This window comes from Diadema antillarum, unplaced genomic scaffold (genome assembly GCF_040938485.1).
Source record: "Diadema antillarum isolate AM-2024a unplaced genomic scaffold, OU_Dant_1.0 seq00001212_RagTag, whole genome shotgun sequence".
NCBI lineage: Eukaryota > Metazoa > Echinodermata > Echinoidea > Diadematoida > Diadematidae > Diadema > Diadema antillarum.
This window is the reverse complement of record NW_027272004.1, coordinates 93604-116267: the sequence shown is the minus strand read 5'-3', so window position 1 is coordinate 116267 and position 22664 is coordinate 93604. Positions and strand designations below refer to the sequence as shown.

General features: G+C 38.9%; 2 protein-coding genes across 2 annotated transcripts; both read right to left on the bottom strand.

Annotated features, from left to right (window-relative positions):
• Positions 1-1325: 1325 nt before the first annotated feature.
• LOC139744785 (uncharacterized) lies at positions 1326-9161 on the bottom strand. Its single transcript, XM_071655201.1, has 3 exons — positions 9026-9161; positions 4520-4594; positions 1326-3872 (listed from the first exon to the last, which is right to left on the bottom strand). The coding sequence occupies exons 1-3, from the start codon at positions 9086-9088 to the stop codon at positions 2523-2525; spliced, it is 1488 nt and encodes a 495-aa protein (XP_071511302.1). The 5' UTR covers positions 9089-9161; the 3' UTR covers positions 1326-2522.
• Positions 9162-16590: 7429 nt separating this feature from the next.
• On the bottom strand, positions 16591-21256 carry LOC139744797 (E3 ubiquitin-protein ligase RNF170-like). The gene is made up of 5 exons (XM_071655211.1): positions 20993-21256; positions 19842-20113; positions 19326-19399; positions 18024-18137; positions 16591-17363 (listed from the first exon to the last, which is right to left on the bottom strand). The coding sequence occupies exons 1-5, from the start codon at positions 21103-21105 to the stop codon at positions 17091-17093; spliced, it is 846 nt and encodes a 281-aa protein (XP_071511312.1). The 5' UTR covers positions 21106-21256; the 3' UTR covers positions 16591-17090.
• Between the last annotated feature and the right edge of the window lie 1408 nt (positions 21257-22664).

Sequence of the window (22664 nt, the reverse complement as noted above, 5' to 3'; positions counted from 1 at the left end):
TTGGTCATCCATCGAGGATGAGCTGATTTTGCTAAAACACACGTTTACCATAGACACCTGCTGGAGTATTCTCGAAATTAGTCTTCATCGAGTTAATGCAAACCTACTGGATAAATGAATGCCCGACACCTCAGTCAACTCTTTCACTTATTCTGGGATCACAGGTATGGAATGACATATCACTGCAAGCTTTACGGACGGCTAATAATTTCAACTCTTGCACCAGACCCAATAATACGGCTAATCCCCATAAACGTTTGGCATTATCTCTATTTCTGCATACTATGATATTCAAAACCACAGAATTCACAGAAGCACATGCAGATGAGACAGTGTCTAGAGCGACTGCAAAAATTCAGTCAAACAAATTTTGTGTGAACCTTCTTGACAACAGAACTCTTTGGATTGATTGCTGGAGGGATATGCCTCTCTCACATACTGTATACGCCGAAAATTTCGCAGGGTTTTTATTTTCGCAAATTTTGCGAGTCAGAGGCTATTCGCGAATCTAAAAACACGCGAAAATATTGACTCTGTTCCTGATATGAAAGGGACATGCACACATACATTTCTCCTTTCAGTACTGTACCGCACCATTGCAAATTCAACCACTCGTGAAATCGCTGGAAAGTCCCAATTCGCAAAAAATTTAGACTCGCTAAATATCTGGCGTATAGAGTAATCTACTTCAGCCATGCTGCAACACTTCAGAACTACCGATTCTGTGGCGAGCTAATTTCTATCCATCCCTTAAGGTTGCTATGATCCAGACAGCACATGTTCCTATCGTCACAGCTCGCTGTGCATACATCCCAAACAGCTGTCAATCCTGCTAATTTGCATAGAAGACTGGAATACATTTCCTGGTTTTAAAAAGACAGAAAACAATTAAATGGCTACATTTGCTGCTCTCACAGCAAGGGGATAGCATGGATTTTTTCCCCAAAAAAAGCCTTGGGGCATATATGCACAGTAAGCCTAGACCAACCTTTCCCTTCGTGTTGATGCAGATCCACACCTGCTGGGCTAATTTGTAACCATCCACTCAAAAGTCTACCATCAGAAATACAGGTACTGCCCAATAGTCACAGTGTGACTACAAATATCTCAGCTTACGACAATAGTATGAAAGGACACACGTATACTGGTCAAGTAAGACTACATAAAATATGTTCAACTGCTTTGTGTAATCATTCCAGACACAGTCCCATTCATGCATATCTGTGTCATTGTCTGTAGCTTGGAGAAATGGGGGCAGTGTGTAAATATCACAGGGCGGAAACTTTCAAGGAGAATGACACGAATAAATTAAATATTAACTGGGGCTTGCAAACATGTTAAAACATATGTCCACACACAGGGCTCGACACTAACGGTGGCCCGGTGGCCCGGGGCCACCAAAATCGCACATTGGGCCACCAAAATTTCAGAAATGAACAATTTGGTGGCCTGATCGGGCCGCAAAAAAAAGGTCGGATGTTTGCCTTTGGGCCACCAAAAATAAAAGTTAGTGTGGAGCCCTGCCACATATCATTTTTACAAGATCCATGAGGCTCACAGTCCATGTGATCTGGTATCTATGAAAATACATGATGTTCATATCAAAATGACTTTATATCTTACAGTCCTCATCCTTTGCAGCCCCTTTTATCTTACTGCTAATAAGCCAGTTCACAGTTACAGTCTAGGCATGTGTAGTTAAGAGTCATTGCAGACCTTCTCTTGAAATTAGATAGTATCTGAGGTATTTGATAAAATGGATACGTACGGTCTCCATAAAAGCATGTTTTAAATATTCATGAACTTGGTGCATTGGTGCACATCGGAATGTACAGGTGAATGTGTATTCTTGATATCAAGCCAAAGCCATTCATGTAGCTTTTATATGCAAATTACCAGTTCCTGCTTGGCTGTTTTCAAATGCTCTTCTAATTAAAAGATTAACCCCTGTTTTGTAAGTTCTGTTGTTCAGAGGTCATTGTAGACCACTGCTTGAACTGTGAACTGGCTTACACAGCAAGAATCCATCAAAGTGCCTACCCACAGCGAAAATGTTTAACATCCCAAGAAATTTATCACGATGCAATTGAGCTGTAATACACAACTGTCAATAATAAATAAATTTAAAGGCTAAACTGCCCTCTTTCCAATGAAGAACGTTATTGAACCTACTGTCAAAACATTTCATTCTAATCACTGGATGAGACAAGGGCTCAAGGATTTTGAGCAGTTAAGGAAGAATGAGGTCACATACTTCAGCTAATTTCTGTGGAGTACCTGAGCTGGACTGCCAAACTAGTGCACTCAAAACAATTTGTTTATGACACAAATGTAATGGAAACAGGTTGCATTTCCCTGTACACAGTATCTAAAGGGGGACTGGCATATCATGATTTCTTCATATTACTCTTCATATGTCTCTATACAGCTCAAAATATAAAGTAAGTTTTGCTCTGTACCATAGAGATCTATGTGTTGTTACTTTCTTTTTTTGTAATAACAATTTTACAATTGCATTTTCATTAGTCAATGCATACATAAGGTAAGATTTGTAGAGAAGTGTCTTCCTCCGTGTTAACGACAACACACTGCATCCAGTCTGACCATTCTCCCTTGTTATTGTAACACCCGTTCACGCCCACCCAATGCTCGTTGTGTATGCGATCGACGTCTCCTTCTGGAACTGGCGCAGGCGGGGTCACCGGGTCATCTTCCAGGGTCTCCATCCTGGTCACTGGCCCACTGAACCCAGCACTGGGGCTCTCTGGGGACTCAATCTCTCTGGTTTCGAGCTCATCTTCAGCTGCAGAGGTTTCAGCGGAAGCGGCTGGAACCATGGGGTAATCCTCTTCCACTGGCGGCGACGGAGCACGGCCCGTTTCAAATATACCGCCGGGAGAGACACTCTGTGACAACCTTTCACTGGAGTCCAAATCAAATATGGATAGTGACTGCGGCGGTGCTGGCGAATCAACTTCGTTCCCCACAGAACTGAAGTTGGTTTCCCAGTCCATTCCAAAGACACTTGGAACCTCCATGACAGAGCTCCTTGCTTTTGCGGGAGGGGAGTTTGATAGGGAAGCATTGTGTGATTGCCTTGGTGATTTTGCGTTAGCTGCAGTCTTGCTTCTCTTTGCGGGGCTTTGGTTACTTGCTCCGGGAGAAACATGTGGTTTCCTATTGGTCTTAGCACTACTTACAACGGGAGATACTTTCTCCTCTTTATTCACATGAACATGTTTTCTAGAGGTTCCAGGGGACAATGAATCAGTTGCTACATTTTTTGTCCTTTCCTTCGGTGACGAGGATCGTTCCTGTTTTAACCTCTTCAGAGAGCCTTTTTCCTTACTACTGCCCGGCTTTGGCGAAGGAGAAGACACTCGTGACCTTGGAGATGATGGCTGTACCGCATCTTTGATTAATGTCTTGACACGTACTCTCTCCTCCTTCACCGACATCCCATTCAAACTGGAATCGTCCTGTCCATTTCCCTCCCCTACCAATGATGGTGACCTGCCCTGGGAAGAGATTAACTTTTTCTGCGGAGGACCTCTGGAGGAGGGAGATATGGAAGGTGACGACTCGGCCTCCCGTTTTCTCCGCCGCTGATTCTCACTTTTGCTCTTGTCCACCGGCAATGTGTTTGTTGTCTGTTTCGGTGGCTTGGATTTCTGTCCGTCGGTGGTGGACAACCCCTCTTGACCTTTCCTGTCATCCTGACTCGGTGCAGGAGACTCGCTCTTTGGTGGTTGAGGAGTCTTTTGCAGGAACTGGGATTGCCACTGCCGTATTAGTGCTGCACATCGCTTTTTTATTGCGCTGTTTGACGTTTTCTTGCGGATAAGGTTGATGATCTTCCCCAATCTTGTTTCCTTGAATTGAAACAGAGAAGAATTTTGATAATCCAGAGCACATGTTCTTGCAAAGAAAAAGGTAGAAAGAAAAAATAATAATTTCGATACATACTATAAACGTAGGTAACTCTCAATACTATTTCAGCGTTTCTGTTTTCTGGTTAAAGAGTCGCCTTAAAGTTCTTCATCATCTCTTAAAAACAAAGAACTGATACATAGTACAGATATATATTACACGAAATTATACCACATGATTGTGTAGAATCTGAAAATATATAAAATTGATATTTGTTATTGATACTGGTATCACAAATTTGTCACTGTGAATGGTTTGGGAAAGGCATACCAGTATTTTTAGCATATAATAGTGATTTACAGCCACAGCACATGAATATAAGCAAAAGTGACTAAGCATTAGATCATTGTACATGATCAATCATTAACAAGAAAACTCCGCAGCATTTCATTTTACTGGAATTGCACAGAGTTAGTTCTTTAGTCTATAGTTCAGAGCGTAGAGGAAAGAATTAATGTTCATTTCAGCCCTTTGTTGTTCAAAGGGCCGTATGTATGTATCACAACAAAAGTCTCACAAATAAATGACATAAAGGTTTCATTTTTCATCCTTTTTTTTTTTAGTTAAATACCAAATATGTTTCACTAACCTCCAGAGCATCTTTGGTGATTGGATTGCCCTCCAAGAGGGTGACAGCTTTAGTGACACTTCCCATGTCGACAATCTGTCACAAAGACAAATAAAATCAAACAAACACAAGAATATCATAGCATGTAAGGAAGGCAATAATACAGTCATTTGGGAACAGTGCTGACATTCATTCATTTAACATGCAAACGAAGTCCTACATACAGTCAACCTTGCCTAAAGTCAAATCTATTTGGACTGAAGAAATTGTTCTTCCACTCGAGAAAATTCAACTTATGAGGGGTTAAAATCGATAGAATATAAAGAGAGGACTTGAAAAGACCTTCAACTTAGGCGATTATTTGACTTATGCGAGGTTGACTTAAGCAAGGTTGACTGTATTTTTACTGTTTTGTAGCAAAGTCGTACCTCGTCACAACGGTTGTCTTACAGCGCACAGTTTCTGGTGAACTACAGGGGAGAACCATCATCAGATATATAGGTTATGGTCAAGTTTCAGCCTTACTCCACATCACATGAAAGACACCAAATAGTTGAGAAAAGGAAAGAAGTCCCACATGCTGACAACCCTATGGTCCAGTATACCATGCAACTCCGACAAATTCTTGTTTCATAGTATTGATTTCAGTCTTGATTACCGGTTCCATATACAGTGCACTCCCGTTACAACGAAATGCTCGGGACCGGCAGTTTTCTTTCGTTATAACGAAATTTCGTTATAACCGAACAAATACAATACATAACGAAAACAAGGAAACCACGTATATATATCATATTCTGTTTACTGAATACTCATCATACACTGGAAAGCTATGTGAAATGTGATGGGACAACTGTATTACAATAATGAACGCAAGTTCCTCTCAGAAACTGTGCGTGACACAAGGAGCAAACACACAGTGGTGTGAAGCGTTCACCCATGCAGAGACGCTATAAATGCTTGTTCCGCTACGTATTTTCGAAAGCAATTCCCATTTCGTTATAACGGAGGACATTTCTTTTGTTTTTCTTTGTCTGTGGCGCTCGGAAAAGACTTCGTTATAACGGAAATTTCGCTATAACCGTGTTCGTTATAAGCGAAATTTGTACCATAGACTTTAATGGTGACAATTTTGGGACCAGAAGATTTACTTCGTTATAACGAAATTTCGTTATAACCGTGTTCGTTGTAACGGGAGTGCACTGTACTTGTTTCAGGATTTGCAATTGCTGTCTGCAGCAATGTGCGTTCTTCTTTCCTCTTCTTAGTCCGGGCAATTGATTTGATTCTCACTAGTTCACACTCTAAGAATACTCTAAGAAACATGCATAATCTACCACACCACCTAACCAATTTAGACGGCCTGCCTCAAGTAGTCTTTCCGAAATCTCTCAAGGATTGTAAACAACGCAGTTTGGCTGACCTATACCAATGCGACTTTCCATCTCAAAAAACATGTCTTGTCTTTGAATTCATAGGCATCTACAATACATTGTAACTTGGTACCATCGCCCTCTTTGTTGTGAAAAATCATCTAAAGTGTCTACAGCCTTCTTCCGCTATTTGTTAGTCTACCCTTTATAGCTATCATTTATATGAAATTTTGTGTGTATCATCTGCAACTGCCTTTACCACATGAAAGGCCACTTAATAGCAAAACATAAATAAGAAAAAGTTGTTTACTTTTCTGTTACCCTACTTTGTGGGCAATGCTCTTCTTTGTCTACCTATCTTCATACAGTCTGTAGTGTATCTTGGAAGGGCCATCATATTGCAAATGGCACTGAGACTTACAGAAGAAATCCACCCAAAAAAATTAATAAACTTCAAAAGAAAGAGAAAAATATTCCCGACAGAATGATACAAAAACAAAAATCGGATAAGAAATAAGGAAGATACAGGTATATGACATTTTGAAATTTCACATTTTTTCGGAAAACATTTCTTGACCAGTCTTTATAAATAATCATATCAGCAAGTTGATGATGTCATACCCTCAAAATTTTTCATATACTGTATACGCCGAATATTTCGTGAGGTTTTTATTTTCGTGAATTTCGCGAGTCAAGTGCTATTCGTGAAATTAAAGACACACGAAAATATTGACTCTGATCCCGATGTGGATGTGACGTATGCGTGTACATTTCTCTGTTCAGTACAAGACTCCACGATCGCGAATTTAACCACTCGCGAAATCGTTGGGAATTCCTGATTCGCGAAAATTTAGACTTGCGAAATATATGGCGTACACAGTATGCTATCATGAAATTCGGAAAAATTGTAATTTTTAGCCAATACAACTAAAAGCATGTTCCCATACCAAGATATATCAGAGTTAACATGAAAACACTCATTGCTCACCTCCTGCAGAAGGCTGAAATAATACCCAGGGTTAACATAATGTGTGATAGCAAGACAAGGGAAGATCTAGACGCACTCTTCATAGAAAACACAATTTTGTCAGAATCCTTGTTATATTGTTCCACTAGCTACTATTTAACATTGCTGGCGTCATGCTTTCAAAAGGGGGGGGGGGCACTTCCGGGTTTCATTTGCCGACAAGCAAAAAAAATTCAGGTGCCATTTCCGGGTTTCTTCAGCTGACACGCAAAAAAAAATTCTCTTTCCACTTCCGGGTTTCTTTACCTGACAAGCAAAAAAATATTTAAGAAATAAAAGGCAAAGGCCTCACCGCGCTCAAAGGTTTCATTCAATTTTTTTTTTTTCTACTGCCACTTCCAGGGTAAAAAAAATGGGGGTGGGGGGCAAGATTTAAATTACAGTAATCAAAACTTTGAAAATTCACAACTTTTGAAAGGACAGTCCAGTTTTCCTCAAACTTCACCAAAACAGACAGCATTCTTTCAATATTTGTATTTCTGCATTTACTGATTCCATACATTTGTTTGGGGTATATCTCCAACGTTTCGCAAGTCGCAACACTTGCGCAATTCTCTGTGAATTTTCAATTACCATTATTGCTAAAACGTAAAAGAATATTGGGAGAACATGATCAGGCTATGATACTGCACTTTTTTGCATGAGCAGTCTTGAATTTATTATGCACAACTAAAGAACTATACCGGTACCGTACATATTGTACAACCAATTCATTTGGTCAAAGCGAATACTAAAATTGATGGTTGTATTAAATTCTTGTGTACCTGGAACTTGTAGGCCTACTTCCACTTAGTTAGAGTATTCTATGGTGAATCACCAAAGAAAATGTGAAAAAAAAAGAAATAAGAACGTCTGATGCTTTTCATTCGCAAAACTGTAGGCCAACTTTAATAAAAGTTGCGAGTTGTGAACAAATCTGCCTGTTCATGGACACTGGCACTTCCACCGAGTATAATCTGGACAAAGATTTCTCTCTTCACGTTAAGTTCAGTGTTACAATGACAATGTGATTCAAGTAACCTTCACTTCCTTTCACTCAGCACCTTGCAGGATGTGCTACAAAAGACTAGATCTATGGTGTTTGTACTGTTTACAGTAGGTATGGTCGAGTGAATGTTCATCATTTGATTGCATATCGTATAGTGACTGATACTTAATAATTAGAATGATGTACCACCTTTCTGGTTGGCCATGCCGTTGCAGTTTAGATCATGCAACCAGCTTTGCAAACAAAGAGCAAAAATAAAAATCATTAAATTTATTCATTTCGTACAGCCATAACTCCATATCTTGATATTCATCCTGAATGAAGCCTAAGTCTCATTTCTATAGCATTACGTCAGCCTATCAAGTATTAGCATTTAAATTTTACCACGATTATTCTATCTGTCCAAGCTTTCCACTAAGTGAAGGCAAAGCCACACTGAATTGGGTAGGCCTACACTACGTACATGTGTACACAAACTCCGATCCGCGACATGCATATTATCACGTACAGTTGTGTGGAAATGACATGCTCTCGCACATTCGAATGGGGGCGGACTGCTTCTTTGCGAGGAGGCGAGCTACCCGTCGCCGCCAACCCCGGGCAATCTCTGAGTGAGCAACACACAGCAGCATAATTCTTCCACGCACGTAAACCTGCGTTGAGATGCCAGCGGAAAGAGGTCGTAACGAATCGTCACGAAATCATCAACGACGTGGGTTCACATCTCGCTTGCGCATGCGCCCCCCGAGACCTCTCATAGGCCCCGTTTGGGTCAACACTTCATTCTGCGGCAGGCGAGCTTACAGTGTACAGGAACCTTCGCCGGTCTAAGATAACGCGACAACATTCGGATCCATGCAAAATTCAACCGCTAAACCAGCTTAGAGTCAAACATGCGATATACCACTTTGATCTACGGGAACTGAGCTACGATCTCATCGGATTTCTACACTTTGACAAGTATTATTCGAGTCGCAATCTCAGCGAAATCTGCGATCTTCACGATGGAAAAATCATTTGCGATGAGCATGCGGCTGGCTATGGCAAATCACCATTGTGAACTCAACACGCGAGAAACGTTGGCGATTCCAAGCTAAAATCACAGGAAGCAGAGTAAAATATCATATATACATGCTTACATTATCATCTTTGTCGATAGCCGTGAGCAGCAGCTCCTTTATCTGGCTCGGGGTTGGCGGCATTAGACCATTTCTAAGCGGCCAAATGGAGCCCTAGTGCCGTAGTCCTGCTCTGAAAGCAGTGTACAGACATCACGGATATTTCTTACATGCGTGGTGTATTATGGGATGAAGCACTGCCGGAACTTGGCACATGACGTCACGTATACGCGCGGCGCGGCATCACTTTCGTGAAGAAAAAAGAAAAGGAAAAAGAAAAAAAAAGAACCAAAATCATCCCTTTCAAACGCAGCTCTAGACATACTTTCGCATATTTAACCGAACATTTTATCCAGTTGATTAAAACATTCCCCCCCCCCCTTCATGGTATTCTTTTTACCATGCCTTGCAAATTCATTCCTGTAATTGGACCTCAAAATATCAGAGAACATGAGACTCACTAAAATTTGTCATATCCCATTGAATGGTAAACAGAACAAAAAATGCAGACAGAAAGACTCGAGAATGAGAGAGAAAAAAAGAACCGAGTGATCGACTTTTTACTTCGATCCCCTACACGATCAACGCATTCACACTCCTATCCACGTACAGAGAAGATGCAATACAATAATGTAAAGTGTATTTGTCCCTGTCATGCATACACAAACTACTTTAAATGTGCCTTTTCACATGATATTTATGCAGTATAGAAGAGTGTGTACACTTTACAAGAAGACAGCTAACATCTAATTAGGCCAAACGATACTGAACTTTTTTTATTATTAATGCAACGTAATAATTGACAATTAGACACACTTTGAAGCCCCGACCATTCCAGGCAACTACAATGTACATGTGTATGGCTTCAAATTTTAATTTACTCAGTACACTGTACAACGTACTGGTATGATCCTTTTTGCATGGGAACAGAGTACTTACATGTAAGCCCTATATGGGTCAGCAATAAGGGCAGATAAACAAATTATCAAAGCAGACAACGTAGAGCTTCGACAAATATCCCGTAGTAGAAACTAATGACTGGTGGGTGACTAATCTATATCTATACAATGTATAGATGATTATTTCTTTAGGCTCCAGTGCAATTTTCATTTACACTGTATTTATTTCTTTTTTTAATCAGCGCTATAAGCTATTTCCTCGATCGCCATGAATTAACATTTACGAATTCAGTCAGCATGAAGTAAACCCTACATTTTCCTTTTCTTCTATGCTTTCTAGTATACTATAAGAATAATTTTTATTGCTCGAACAATGTGATTACGTTTTACCTTTTAATGAATACATTTCAGACGAATGGCAATCAAAGTATTCTTTTAGTAAAATGAATAGTTTGCATAAGTTATGATCATAGTCCTTCGCAGTGATATTTTTACTATGTTTAATTCCGTAGAAATTTGATTTAAATGCTCTATAAACGCGACTTTTTTCTCCGTTTTTACAAAAAGTCCCTATCCACATACCCCCTCCCACACCCTCACCCCCCCCCCCCCCCCCCCCCCGCTGGTCGCTTCGCTTGATCCCTCACCGAGGACCGAGGACCGTCACATGGGTCATAATGTATCCCCCGTAAAGGTTATAATCATAGTAATTCGCAATGATTCCCTAGAAATTTGCTTTTCTGGATGCTCTATAGACGCGACTTTTGTATGCAATACTCCGTTTTTACAAAAAGGGTCTACCGTGGGAGGGGGTATCTCCCCTCCCACCCCCACCCCCCGGCCCGTTCGGTCGCTTCGCTCGATCCCTCGCCGAGGACTGAGGACCTACCACCCCCCGTATAGGTTATAATCGTAGTGATTCGCAATAATTCTTTCCACTTTTTGATTCCCTTGAAATTTACTTTAAATGCTCTATAAATGCGACTTTTGTACTCCGTTTCTACAAAAGTCCCTACACGTGGGAGGGGGTATCGCCCCTCCCCCGCTTGGTCGCTGCGCTCCCTCGCCGAGGCTCTCACCGTCACATGAATGTGCCCCGTCGAGATTTTGCCCCCCCCCCCCAAAGAAAAAAAAACACCCAACAACAACAACAAACAAACAAACAAACAAAACAAAACAGCAGTGTTCCGGCGTGCAGCCCCCTCCCCAATTATTTGGGGAAAAAATAACAAAATATAATAGAGCTTGCAAGTATGCTTAAAATCGCAAGCTGGCAACCCTAACAATAATAATAATAATAATAATAATAATAATAATAATAATTAGCATTTTTACCGCGCTTAATACATGGTTTCTAAGCGCCTTACACATATCATAATCATATCGAAACATAATCTTGCATATCATTCAACATAACTACAAACTCTACAATAATTTACATTACTTAATATAATACACACAAAAACAGAAAAAAGGGTAACATAGAGAAACACGAGATCATTGGAAATTCAAATTATATGAATAACAATTAAAAATCTCCCTACACCCTCCCCCTAGCAATACCCAGCTCAGCCCCTAAAACCCCCTCCTTGAAAAAAAAAACAAACAAACAAACAAAACAAAACTAGATCCGTCCCTGCCGAAGGTTTGTTAATCCTAAAGTGAAAAGAATTTGTGACGTACAAACGAATCGAACCTTGTTTTGGTTACGGACTAACAACCCTTTGGAATAATAAACTTTTTTTTTTCGGACAACAACGTATAGACCTTAACGATTGTTGGGTAATGCAAAAGCCATTGGAATAACGACTTTTGTTTTATTCTTCGGAATATCGAACTTTTTGAACAGCGAACTGTTATAACGGAACTGACATAGGCTAAAACAAACAGACATCGCTTTTGAATAATGCATTAGAGTGTGGATTATTCTATAGGCCTACTTTGCGTTACGTTAAAGAATCGATCTTTGAAGGAAACCGAATCGAAATATTAGATGTGTAGGCCCTATTGAGTAAAAGCAGCAATATACACATCAGTGAAAGTTTGAGGTGAATCAGACAACCATTATTGAACGACAGTGAACCTTTAAAGTTGTGATGCCGTCACTATGATGCTGTTCACTTTGACTTCATTTTTGACAATACAAAAAAAAAAAATCAGAATTCCATAAAATTTCATTCTCCATGAAAAACGTACAGATGTTATTGACTTGTTATTGACATAAATGTTGAAGGTATTATTCCCTGTTAGACATGTTAGATGAAAGAGGAGAGGCCGGGGGCAAGTGCTCATCCATTATGCTAGAAAATTGATTTCTATTTTGATATTCTTCTATCATAATTGTTGTCAATAATGACGTCATGAAGTATGAGGCTTCTTAAACTTTTAGTGATGACGGCACCGAAAGAATTCTAAAAATTCATAACTTTAGAATCGATGGTCCGATTTTCCTCCAACTTTCACTGATGTGTTCTAGTAATATTACTGATTTCACTCAATCCAAATCTACTAGGGCCTGTAATTGGGCTGTGGTTTCCTTATAATGCTGTATCGAATGAAATTCGTCCTGTCCCACTGGCACCTGTCCAGGGCGGTGAATTCCAAACCATGGCCGGCGGGATCGGAGGGAAGGGGCTCGCCCTACCCCCCCCCCCCCCCAACTTTTTGTGCACCTTACAAAGGATGATACATAAGGTGTCATCACTTTGGGCCCCCATATTTTGTTTAACCTGGAAGTACCTAAGTGGTACTAAAAAGAAATACAAGTAGATAGAGATCGTTAAGTGTTAAGTGTGAGCGCGGTGAAGAAACCCGGAAGTGGAAGAGGTTTTTGTTGTTGTTGTTGTTGTTGTTGTTGTTTGTGGGGTTTTTTTTTTCTTGTCAGCTGAAGAAACCCGGAAGTGGAAGGGGAGAGATGGGCAGAGGACCTTTTTTTCTTCTTTTCTTTGCTTGTTAGCTCATGAAACCCGGAATTCCCCTCCCCCCCCCCCCCACACACACACACTTTTGAAAACGCTCCGCCGGCCCTGCTCACGAATTTCTAGTGTTTCCAATATGCTGCACAAAATGCAGTGCGCTTCCGTTTGATATAGCGAACACGACATTTCTGTGAGAATTGGAAAAAGAAAAAGAAAAAGAGAAAGAAAGAAGTCAGATCCCCAAATTATCATCTATCACACCTAGGCCTATATATCTTTATGTTCTTTGTTTATTCGGCTACAACAAATTCCAATGCAAACACACACTCACACACACACACACACATACATGCACACACAAACAACACACATACACACACATTAACATACACACGCGTTACGTGTAACAGACATTATAGGCTTATAGATGGATGAACATTGATACCGAGTACAAACAGTGTATACTATTTTCTTTTAACACTGTCGTGATTATGTCAAATTTCGCATTACATGAGTTAGGTCGACTGTTACGTACAATTGTAAGAATTGTCTCTATGCTCAATTAAAGTCCAAGATAAAACTAGAAATCCTATTCAAATACAGGCATGTAGATAGTCTCAGTACGTCACCATCTGGAGAATTTTTTTATTACTACCCTATGTTTTTTAATTTGTGCATGTACTTTGAATTAACAGTTACTTTGTTATTTTGTTGCAGGGCCTCCAAGAATACGAGTCCATACACCTCTGATGGGGCTACCCTTATGAATAAAGAATACTGAATGTAAATGAATGAATATTTCTTCCTACAGTTTATTTTTATGTGTCAGCTGCACCTGTCGCACTCCAAGACACTCTAGTCATCATTTACCTTAATAATTACTCTGGAAGTTAGGCAGACATCAATATACACATTAATTTACAAATTTCTGAAGACCCAACAGTGCCATATTTCTAAAAGAAAACCGAAAAGAAGTAAAGATATTAGTTTTTAATAAGTGGTAAAATTTATCAATTTCCATGAAAACCTGAAGACTATCGAGACCAGCTGCACTTTGCATAAGTTTACATCTCACAAAATCAAGTGTTTATAATACAAGGGAATTGGACAGTATTAGATACAAATAAAAAAAAAAGTCTTTTATTGAAAAAGAGTACTTTCACAGATACCTTGTACATCTACACCACTGTCAGAGTGTATTATCTTACAAAACAATTCAACAAGAAAAGTGTACAAATGCACTAGAATTTCACAGTTCTATGTGTATTACTTTAAGTAATGCATGCAAGAGTGTGTTTGCTCTGCCAGTGTAACCACTTCTTGCAGAACATGAACAGAATATTCCATTACAGTATTACAGATCTACTTTCCTAAAACTCATTGCAATTTTAACAGCTTCATTCATAAATGAATATGTATGTAGACCTTTTTTTGTCTCAGAATAAACAAAATGATCTACACAAGGATGTGATTTATGCAAAATGTGAATATGCTTGTATTTGATGGCAGGAGAAATGTCTTCAAAAACATTAATTCATATTCTCAATCAAATAGAGAAAATAATTGTGTATAAATCATTCTCCACAACCACAAAAAGTAACACAGTTTTTGCTTATCAGGCACATATAGATGAAATGCATTGGAAAATGCCATGATAATTCAGACCAGCTAAACTCAAATGTAATGGTACTTGCCAAGAAAAATAACTGCGGATTGCACACCTCCACAACATTTACAATGTAGAACAGAGTTACTTTCCATGCACCAATGCAGTGCCTCCAAAAATAAGACAATATACACTGTACATGTATATACATGTACAAACCTAATATCAAATGTATATTTTGAAGACCAGTGAAATTTGAATAGCAGACTAAGCTATTACAGCATCTCAAAAATATGCATCAAGGTCATTTTACAAATAAAGGTCAAATGCTAAATAAAGTCCACATTTGGTTTGCTTAAAGAGTCAAATTCAATTCTTTCCTCTTAGCAAAAATTGCACATACAACCTGTAGTAACTCACTCTTGCCCTTTCTAAAAAGAAACAAGTCAAACTGAATACATGTACACCTGTACCTCAATATAAATGTAAAATATAATGATTTACTATATTTAAAAAAAAAAAAGTTTGGGTGGTTTAAGTAATGACATTTCACAAACATGTGGGGAGTACTATACAGTAATATGACCAAGACAAGTCTATCACTAGCAGTGTCCCACTTCATAAAAGATGTTAAGATAGCAACTCTTGCTTAGAATGGCAACTTCGCATAGCAACAGCCAATCAGGAAGCTGGATTCTTGCTGTTACCACACCAATGGACATTCCAGCAGGAGTTGTTATCATATCAACTTTTTTTTAAAAATGAAATTAGGCCCAAATGTTATGTGAGATGGTTTAGCAAACTAAAATCTTTATTTGGTTTTCAAGATCTCAATTAATTATTTTACTACAATAAATTATTGTGCAGTACTATGCAGTATCAAAACATAATCTTACTTGAACAATAAAAATGAAATAACCAAAAGTAAGCAGAACCACCTAAAGCATCATCTTGTAAATGACAACATATGTGATACACGACAGTCAGAGTTGATATTGGCTAAATACATTTGGCAGTGGTTGTGGTAGAAACAAATTTACCAATGTCTGAAATTATAGGCAAATATTAACCCTCAACAAACATGACACCCACTTCCAGTGGTGCGTACATGTATCATGATGCCAATGACACTGCCGAAATGACTGGCAATGTTAATGTCCAAAATGCAGATCATGTATACACAGGCAAAAATAAAATAGACTGCAATTACTTCATATTTTCAAATGTTTCATGTACATTGTATTCAAAAACATAGCAGACAAATTAAACTCTTTCTGTTCAAATAATAACCACTGGAACAGCCCCTTTGGCAATTATACAAATAAACCAAAATATACACACACAAGACCGACTTCATACTTATCATTGGGTGCTAGCTGAATGCCATACTGACATTACATATTGCAAGAAAGGAAATCATGTATCACTTCCATCAACTGTTTGTGGATTTGTAATTGCTGATACTTCTACATGTATGGAGACGGCACAATAATTGACACTTACAAACATGGTCTTGGAGACTGTTTATATGTCACAAGCGTTATTCAGCACATCTTGTAGAAGATATACCAAAAAAAAAAAAACAACTTGTCAGTTTGTAATAATTGCATCCATCACACAAGCAATCAAAAGTGCAAACACTTTCCTGATCAATAACACTTATTCAATATTCTAACTAACAAGTGTTTTTCTCTTCTTTTTAAAGAATAGGGGCCTGATTTTGTGTGATGATGCTGCCTGAATGGTAAATTTGATTTTACAAGTCACAATTGGCATGATTTGTAATTTCCTTGTAAGGTTACACACTTTATAAGTGACAACAGGAAAAAAAAAGACCTTTCAGGCATAGCAATACATGAAAATTTTCACTTTAAAAGCAACATGTATTTTGAAACAATTCTCCTGAGTTTCCTTTACCTAAAACATAAGGCACATTGTAGTTTGAGTTGCCATGTCTTCTAATTCTTTTCACAACATGACCAGTCAAGCTTTTAAAGTTGAGAATTTTTTTTTTTTTTTTTTGGGGGGGGGGGGGCACCACCTGCAATAAAGAAGAAGCAGAAGAAAAACAAAGAAAGACTGTAAAACATGATATATTCGCGGCATGAATATTTCGTGAATTGGAGCCGGCGACCTTTCTCGCAGCATGAAATTTTCGCGACTTGCCACTGGCATCCAATGCATATTGTGTAGGCAAAAATTTTCATGTGTATTTTAATTTCGTGAATGTTGCCGCTCGCAAAATTCGCAAAATTAAAATGCACGCGAACATTTCTCATTTTACAGTACATGTATACATACATATTGCTATGCTTTGCTTATTCAGAAAATGTTGTCTAGGTCTAAGAAAGCGACTTGAATGTAATCTTCACGAGATACTTCTTGATGTTATTTAAATCTACCTTGGAAAGAAAGAAGATCATAAAATTACTATGGCAATAATCCATGTGCATCTCAACAGCAATTTGCATTCCAAAATTTAAATAATCTTAAACCCACCATAACAATTCAGAACATAGAAAAGAGAGCATCGAGAATCAAATACACTTCCATTCTCATGATGTTTGAACAAAAATTTTTTTTCAAAGTCTGTTGTTGTTGTTGGGGTTTTTTTTTGACAGGTGACTGTCATGCACAATATGCTTGGTTTCTCTGAAATCGCATCAATCGGCCATCATCCGCTGTGCAACAATGTTACGGTAGATGATTGAGACATATATCAGGAGGATGAGCACCACAAAAATATCGTCAAAAAAGCCCAGGACTCCAAAGACGGCCTCAGGAATGATATCGAGAGGAGAGATGAGGTACATGAAGGCGACGACGAGACAGAGCAGAATCCTAAAGCGGAACATCCAGACGAAGCCGTGCGGGGTGAAGAACTCCCTGACGGCATGGCGCAGTAGCATTGGAAGATCGTAGATGTAGTCCATAATCTGGTAGAGGGGTTAACAGGTGGATTTGGGAAACAGTGTGAAACAAATCCATTGCAGACATGCTACAGTTTTACAACTACATCCACATCCAAAAGAGTGTTTTTAGCACTAACCATGAAGCCCTTGTGTACCTTGCAGGAGTTTATACAATGTACCAGACTTGTCTCCACCAATAATTTGCTACAGATAAGACAAATAAATTTGCCCTGAAAATATAAAATGGGCAAATTCCTGGAAATATTCCTTTCATTTGGCAGGAAAATGGAGGTACAGTATTATTAACTACTGTGGTGATCTGTATGCCAAATAAATTGTCATATATGCAGTATATTTCATGGTGTATTCATTTTTGCATATTTCAAGAGTTGGCTGATATTCATGAAATTAACAGCTCATGGAGATGTTGCCTCTGGTAATAAAATTCATTGTACATCATCTTCGAGGTGAGAAATCACTAACTGTTCTCTTAAAATGGAATAATACTTATCACTCATTTTGTCATCATGGTTCTCAATTGCAAATTCGACTGACTGCAATACTGTCTCACATGTTGGGATGTCCAAATTTGTGAAATAGTCTTGTGAAATATATTGCAAAATATATGCCATACATATATGCGGTATGTGAAGCCCCAACGATTTAGGATTATGGCATGCTTACTGGTCTAGGCTCTCCAGAGAATCTTCTATTGTAATCCCTGATTTCAGCTGAGACTCTTCTGCCTTCATCACTGTTCTCCTCCCCTTCTTGGAAGATTGGAAGAATCATTGTCACCTGAAAAAACAAAAACAAAAACAAAACAAGAGTCTAACACTGTAATGTCCCATTGCAATGTTTGATGGCATCTGCAATTTTCAGTGATGCCGGATAATTTTTCAGGGGGATGTTATTTACAACCATCCACATCAAGCTTTTCTGACTGCAAAATTGACTTTAAGAGTTCTGAGAGTACCTACATCACATTCCTAGTATAATTCATAAATTTGCATCATTTCGACAAAAACAGTGACATTTTTCTAATAACATTCATCATTCTCCGGGTAAATTCACAGAACAACTTATATAAATGTGTTCAATTTGTCCATTGACAATGTTTGCATACTTTCTGGCCTTAACATTACCTTCTTTAAGAAACTTGACGCAGTGGCCCTTCAAATGTTATGATACAGCTCTCTAATCTTGGAATGTTTTTGGCTTGTCCTTAACCCATTGAGGATGAGTCCCGAGTACACTCAGGCAAGTGTCTATGGAAAATGCAAGTTGTAGCAAAATCAGCCCATCCTCAACGGGTCAATAAATTTGGCAGATGACGCTGGCTGCGAAAACGGCTAATCAGATACTATTCCTGTCAGACAACCTGTACCAATTTTCCACAAGACATGCTTGTTGTCAGTTACATAATGAAAACTACCTATCCTAGGGAATAATTTTCCTGGTATCGCATCGCAATTTACTATGCATTTTTACAACACTGCTACACAAACTAACTTTTGTGTAGCAATTTTCTTCCATAGAAGTGTACAGGATAACATTTAAAATATTGTTCATCAGCTGAAATTGCTAATCAATTTTGAGTTGGAAATTATTCCCTGCTATCCACCAGTTTGTTCATTTTATCATTATCATTATTACTAATTACTATCACTTAAAAGCCATTTTCTTTATGGTGAATGAAGTAAGGGTCAAGTGAAGATGCAATTATAAAGATTCATAAATAAATATTGACAGACTAGCAACCTCATCATTTTTTTTTAATAACTCTGTGAAGTAAAGGTCTATTTCTATATTCAAAAATACAACATTTTGTGGAATCAAATAGTCACATCCATGGTAGTCACTTCTCGTACCCGGTCCCTCAGTTGAAATAAAACTGTCAGCAGCACACATTCATCCCAAAGCCTTTTCAAAACTGATGCTCACAGACAATTACATAACGTAATTTTACATTTGCTGCTTTCTTACCCTTTGTCTGCATACAGGACAACTAATAGCTCCAAGCCATGTCCCATGTCTCCAATAGGCAATTAAACAGTTACCTGAAATGCAATTGCACAGGATCAGCTTTATGCTTTGAAGTGTCATAAACGTTACAAAGTTCTATCAGTCTGCATGCTTTTGTTTTGTTCTGCACTTTGTGCAACTCTGTAAAGGGTACTTATACATGACACAAGAAGTTCAGAACAAAATCATTTTCACAGAATGAAATGCTTTGAATTGTTAGTGACAAGTGATTAATTCACTTGATACCTATGAATAATCATTTTGAATACTGAAAAAAAAAAATTCTGGGATTTCATACTTTACTTGTTTTTCTCATCAGCAAGACTAACCTGAATTTCAAAGAATTATTACACACTTGTTTGTAAACTGTATTGAGTGTCCTTTTTTTTCTATTAACACGAAATTTAAGATATTTACAGGCACTTAATCGGTTAAAATAGCAACAAAAAAAAATGCCAAATCAAATGTAAGGCTCACCACAGAATACATGGCCACAGTTGGTTTCCGCCGCACATTCCTTTTCCTGGAGGCATATTGGACATGCAGCGTCTACATTGTACCGCTGTGTGGGGACGGTTGGAGTTGTGTTCGCTGCCCCATTTTGTCCACTGTCACTCTGTCCTGGTGTGGCCCCAAACTGACCTTGAGCCTGGGCCGGTTGGTTCGCTCCATCAGCCGGGAGGCCTAGTCTTGTTCTGGTTTGTTGAACGTAGGCAGCATTTTCTGGATGAATTACACGAGTTGTATCCCTATCATGGGAAAGCAAAAAAGGAGGGTCCACAAAGTCAGTGTTTATGCATCATTTTGTGTGTGCGTGTGTGTGTGTGTGTGGTTGTTGTTGTTGACTGTTGTATTTTCTTCACTTTCTCTGATATGTCTTCCATGCACATTTTGTATTTTTGTTATGATTGCATCTTAATTCTTAGATTCTATACAAACAAAGCGATTTTACTGAAGACATGTTCCTTTAGCCATTGACTTAATCTGGCAAGGTAGGTGTCTCACTTCACTTTCCTCAATTAAAATATAATCCTCCTTCATGGGTAGCAATCATCAAATCAACTTGCTGACTATATAATACATGTCACTTTGCAGGAAGGCTGGCATTGCATGTAGCAGTAAAATGTCATATCATGATCAACCTTCTTTTTTTTTTTTTTTTTTTGGGGGGGGGGGGGGAGCTAGGAGCCGCCCTGTAAATACACAATCCATACATACACAATAAAGAGATGAATTAATGAAAAGATCCTTAACAATTATCACTTGTAATACTAAATAGATATGACAAGAATCATTCTTTAGAAGTAAAAATCATATTTTGTCATCACAATTATTCAAAACATGATCTCCTCGTAATCTTTACACATGCATGACAACTGGAACTGAGCTCTCAATTGTCATACTTGTTAATGTTAGGAGTAAGGAACTTGACAATGAACTTGATACCAGGTATTCAACATCTTGCGTGTCAAGAATTACGAAGTGATTGAAGCAACATGTTATACCCCTCCTAGCAAGATCCCACATATGACACATGCTAGCAGACGTAAGGCAACTCTAGTTTTCTCTCAGTCCCATTAATTACAAAACACGTTATACATTTGCGGGCATAAACATTCCCAACTTACCGATTCATATACGCGATAAAAAGAGGAATTGCGACCACTAAACACAAACCCACAAAGTGGATCAGCTCGTCTCCAACACCCTCTATGAGCGTGCCAGTCTCCGGTACGTTCATTTCCACCCTGAAAACTACAAAATACTTCTATATTTATTGGAAGGGACGTGTCGGTCTAGACTCCAGGCGTCTGACGGACGTTGCGCAATACAAAATCCTATGCTTCGTGTTGACAAGGACCAGTGCTAGTAGTGTAGTGGACATCGACAACCCTGGCTTTCGGGTCGGCTGGGACTGGGAGGCTCGAGAGGTCTCTCTACCCCTGCTCACGTAGCCAACTCCGTTGAATTTTCATTTCCGCGTTCCGTCGCTCATCAATCACATTGCATTGCAGCAGAAATGGGGCCCTGTTGCAGTGAATGGGCATCAGTAGATGGCGCTGTTTAGATCTGGATCTAGGTAAAGACTTTACTTTTGCTAACAGCTCCAGGGTGAAAATAAAATGTTTTGTTGGGAAGGGCTTTTTGTTTTCAGTTTATTAACAGGGAGTAAATTACTCAGGGGCGGCACAGCCGTGGGGGCCGTGGGGGCTCGGGCCCCCACACTTTTTGTGCACCATACAAAGGAATACATAAGGTGACATCACTTTGGGCCCCCACACTTTTTTCAACCCGGAAGTACGTAAGAGGCACTACAATGGGAGGGGAGAGAATGAGCTGAGGACCTTTTTTTTTTTTTTTTTTGCTTGTCAGCTGAAGAAACCCGAAAGTGGACGAGTAGAGATGAGCTGAGGACTTTTTTTTTTTTTTTTTTTTTTTTTTTTTTTTACTTGTTAGCTCATGAAACCCGGAAGTGGGCCCCCACACTTTTGACAACAGTGCGCCGGCCCTGTTACTGGCTGACAAAATTAATTTGAATGAAAGATCTGCCCGATTAAGTTCGTCTCTGATGTCATTCCTAAGGAACTTACATAAGGTCTGGAAGTAAAACCAGTTTTATAGCCCTTGTCTCCTTTCCCCCCACAGCACTGATAGCTTGTTCGAACACCCAAAAAATAGTGTACTGCTAGTAAATGTGTATTGTGCTGTCGTCAAGGGACAAAATATCACAAAAAGGGACCCATATATCAAATGGGCTTTATGCCTACAGATTTAGAATAGATAGCGTAGTAGTCGAATAAAAAAAAAAGTCAGTGGCGGATACAGAGGGGGCGCACCGGGGGCGCGCCCCCTCTCTATTTTTTGTTTTGTTAAAACAAAAGAAATAATAAGAAAAAATGGGGGGGGGGGGACACGTGCACCCCCTTTAATTTTTATAATAGCGCCTCCCCTTCACGGGATTCCTGGATCCGCTCCTGAGAGTGGTAATGATGGTGATGATGATGTTAATAATGTTAGAGATAAAGATGAGGATACTAACAATACTGTCATCACTCAATACTACGGATAAACATAACAATGATGGTTGATGATAATGGTAGAAATAATAACAACAACAACAACAACAACAACAATCATCATCATCATCATCATCATCATCATCATCCTCACCATGGTCCTTAACAAAAACAATGATGTTAATCATTACCATTATCATGATAATAATAATAATAATAAGTACAGCATTTGTAATGCGCCTTCGACATCTAGTATCCTATTCTGAGGCGCAGAGGGACGTAA

Bases quoted from the DNA above. Each gene is read 5' to 3' on its own strand.
- LOC139744785 (XM_071655201.1), bottom strand. From the start codon at position 9,088: ATGCCGCCAACCCCGAGCCAGATAAAGGAGCTGCTGCTCACGGCTATC. The intron at 4,595-9,025 runs GTAAGCATGTAT...TCTTTGTGACAG, and splicing joins CTATCGACAAAGATGATAAT to ATTGTCGACATGGGAAGTGT. The intron at 3,873-4,519 runs GTTAGTGAAACA...TTTCAATTCAAG, and splicing joins TCACCAAAGATGCTCTGGAG to GAAACAAGATTGGGGAAGAT.
- LOC139744797 (XM_071655211.1), bottom strand. From the start codon at position 21,105: ATGAACGTACCGGAGACTGGCACGCTCATAGAGGGTGTTGGAGACGAG. The intron at 20,114-20,992 runs GTAAGTTGGGAA...TTCCCATGATAG, and splicing joins TTTATCGCGTATATGAATCG to GGATACAACTCGTGTAATTC. The intron at 17,364-18,023 runs GTAAGCATGCCA...CCCCTCTACCAG, and splicing joins TCTCTGGAGAGCCTAGACCA to ATTATGGACTACATCTACGA.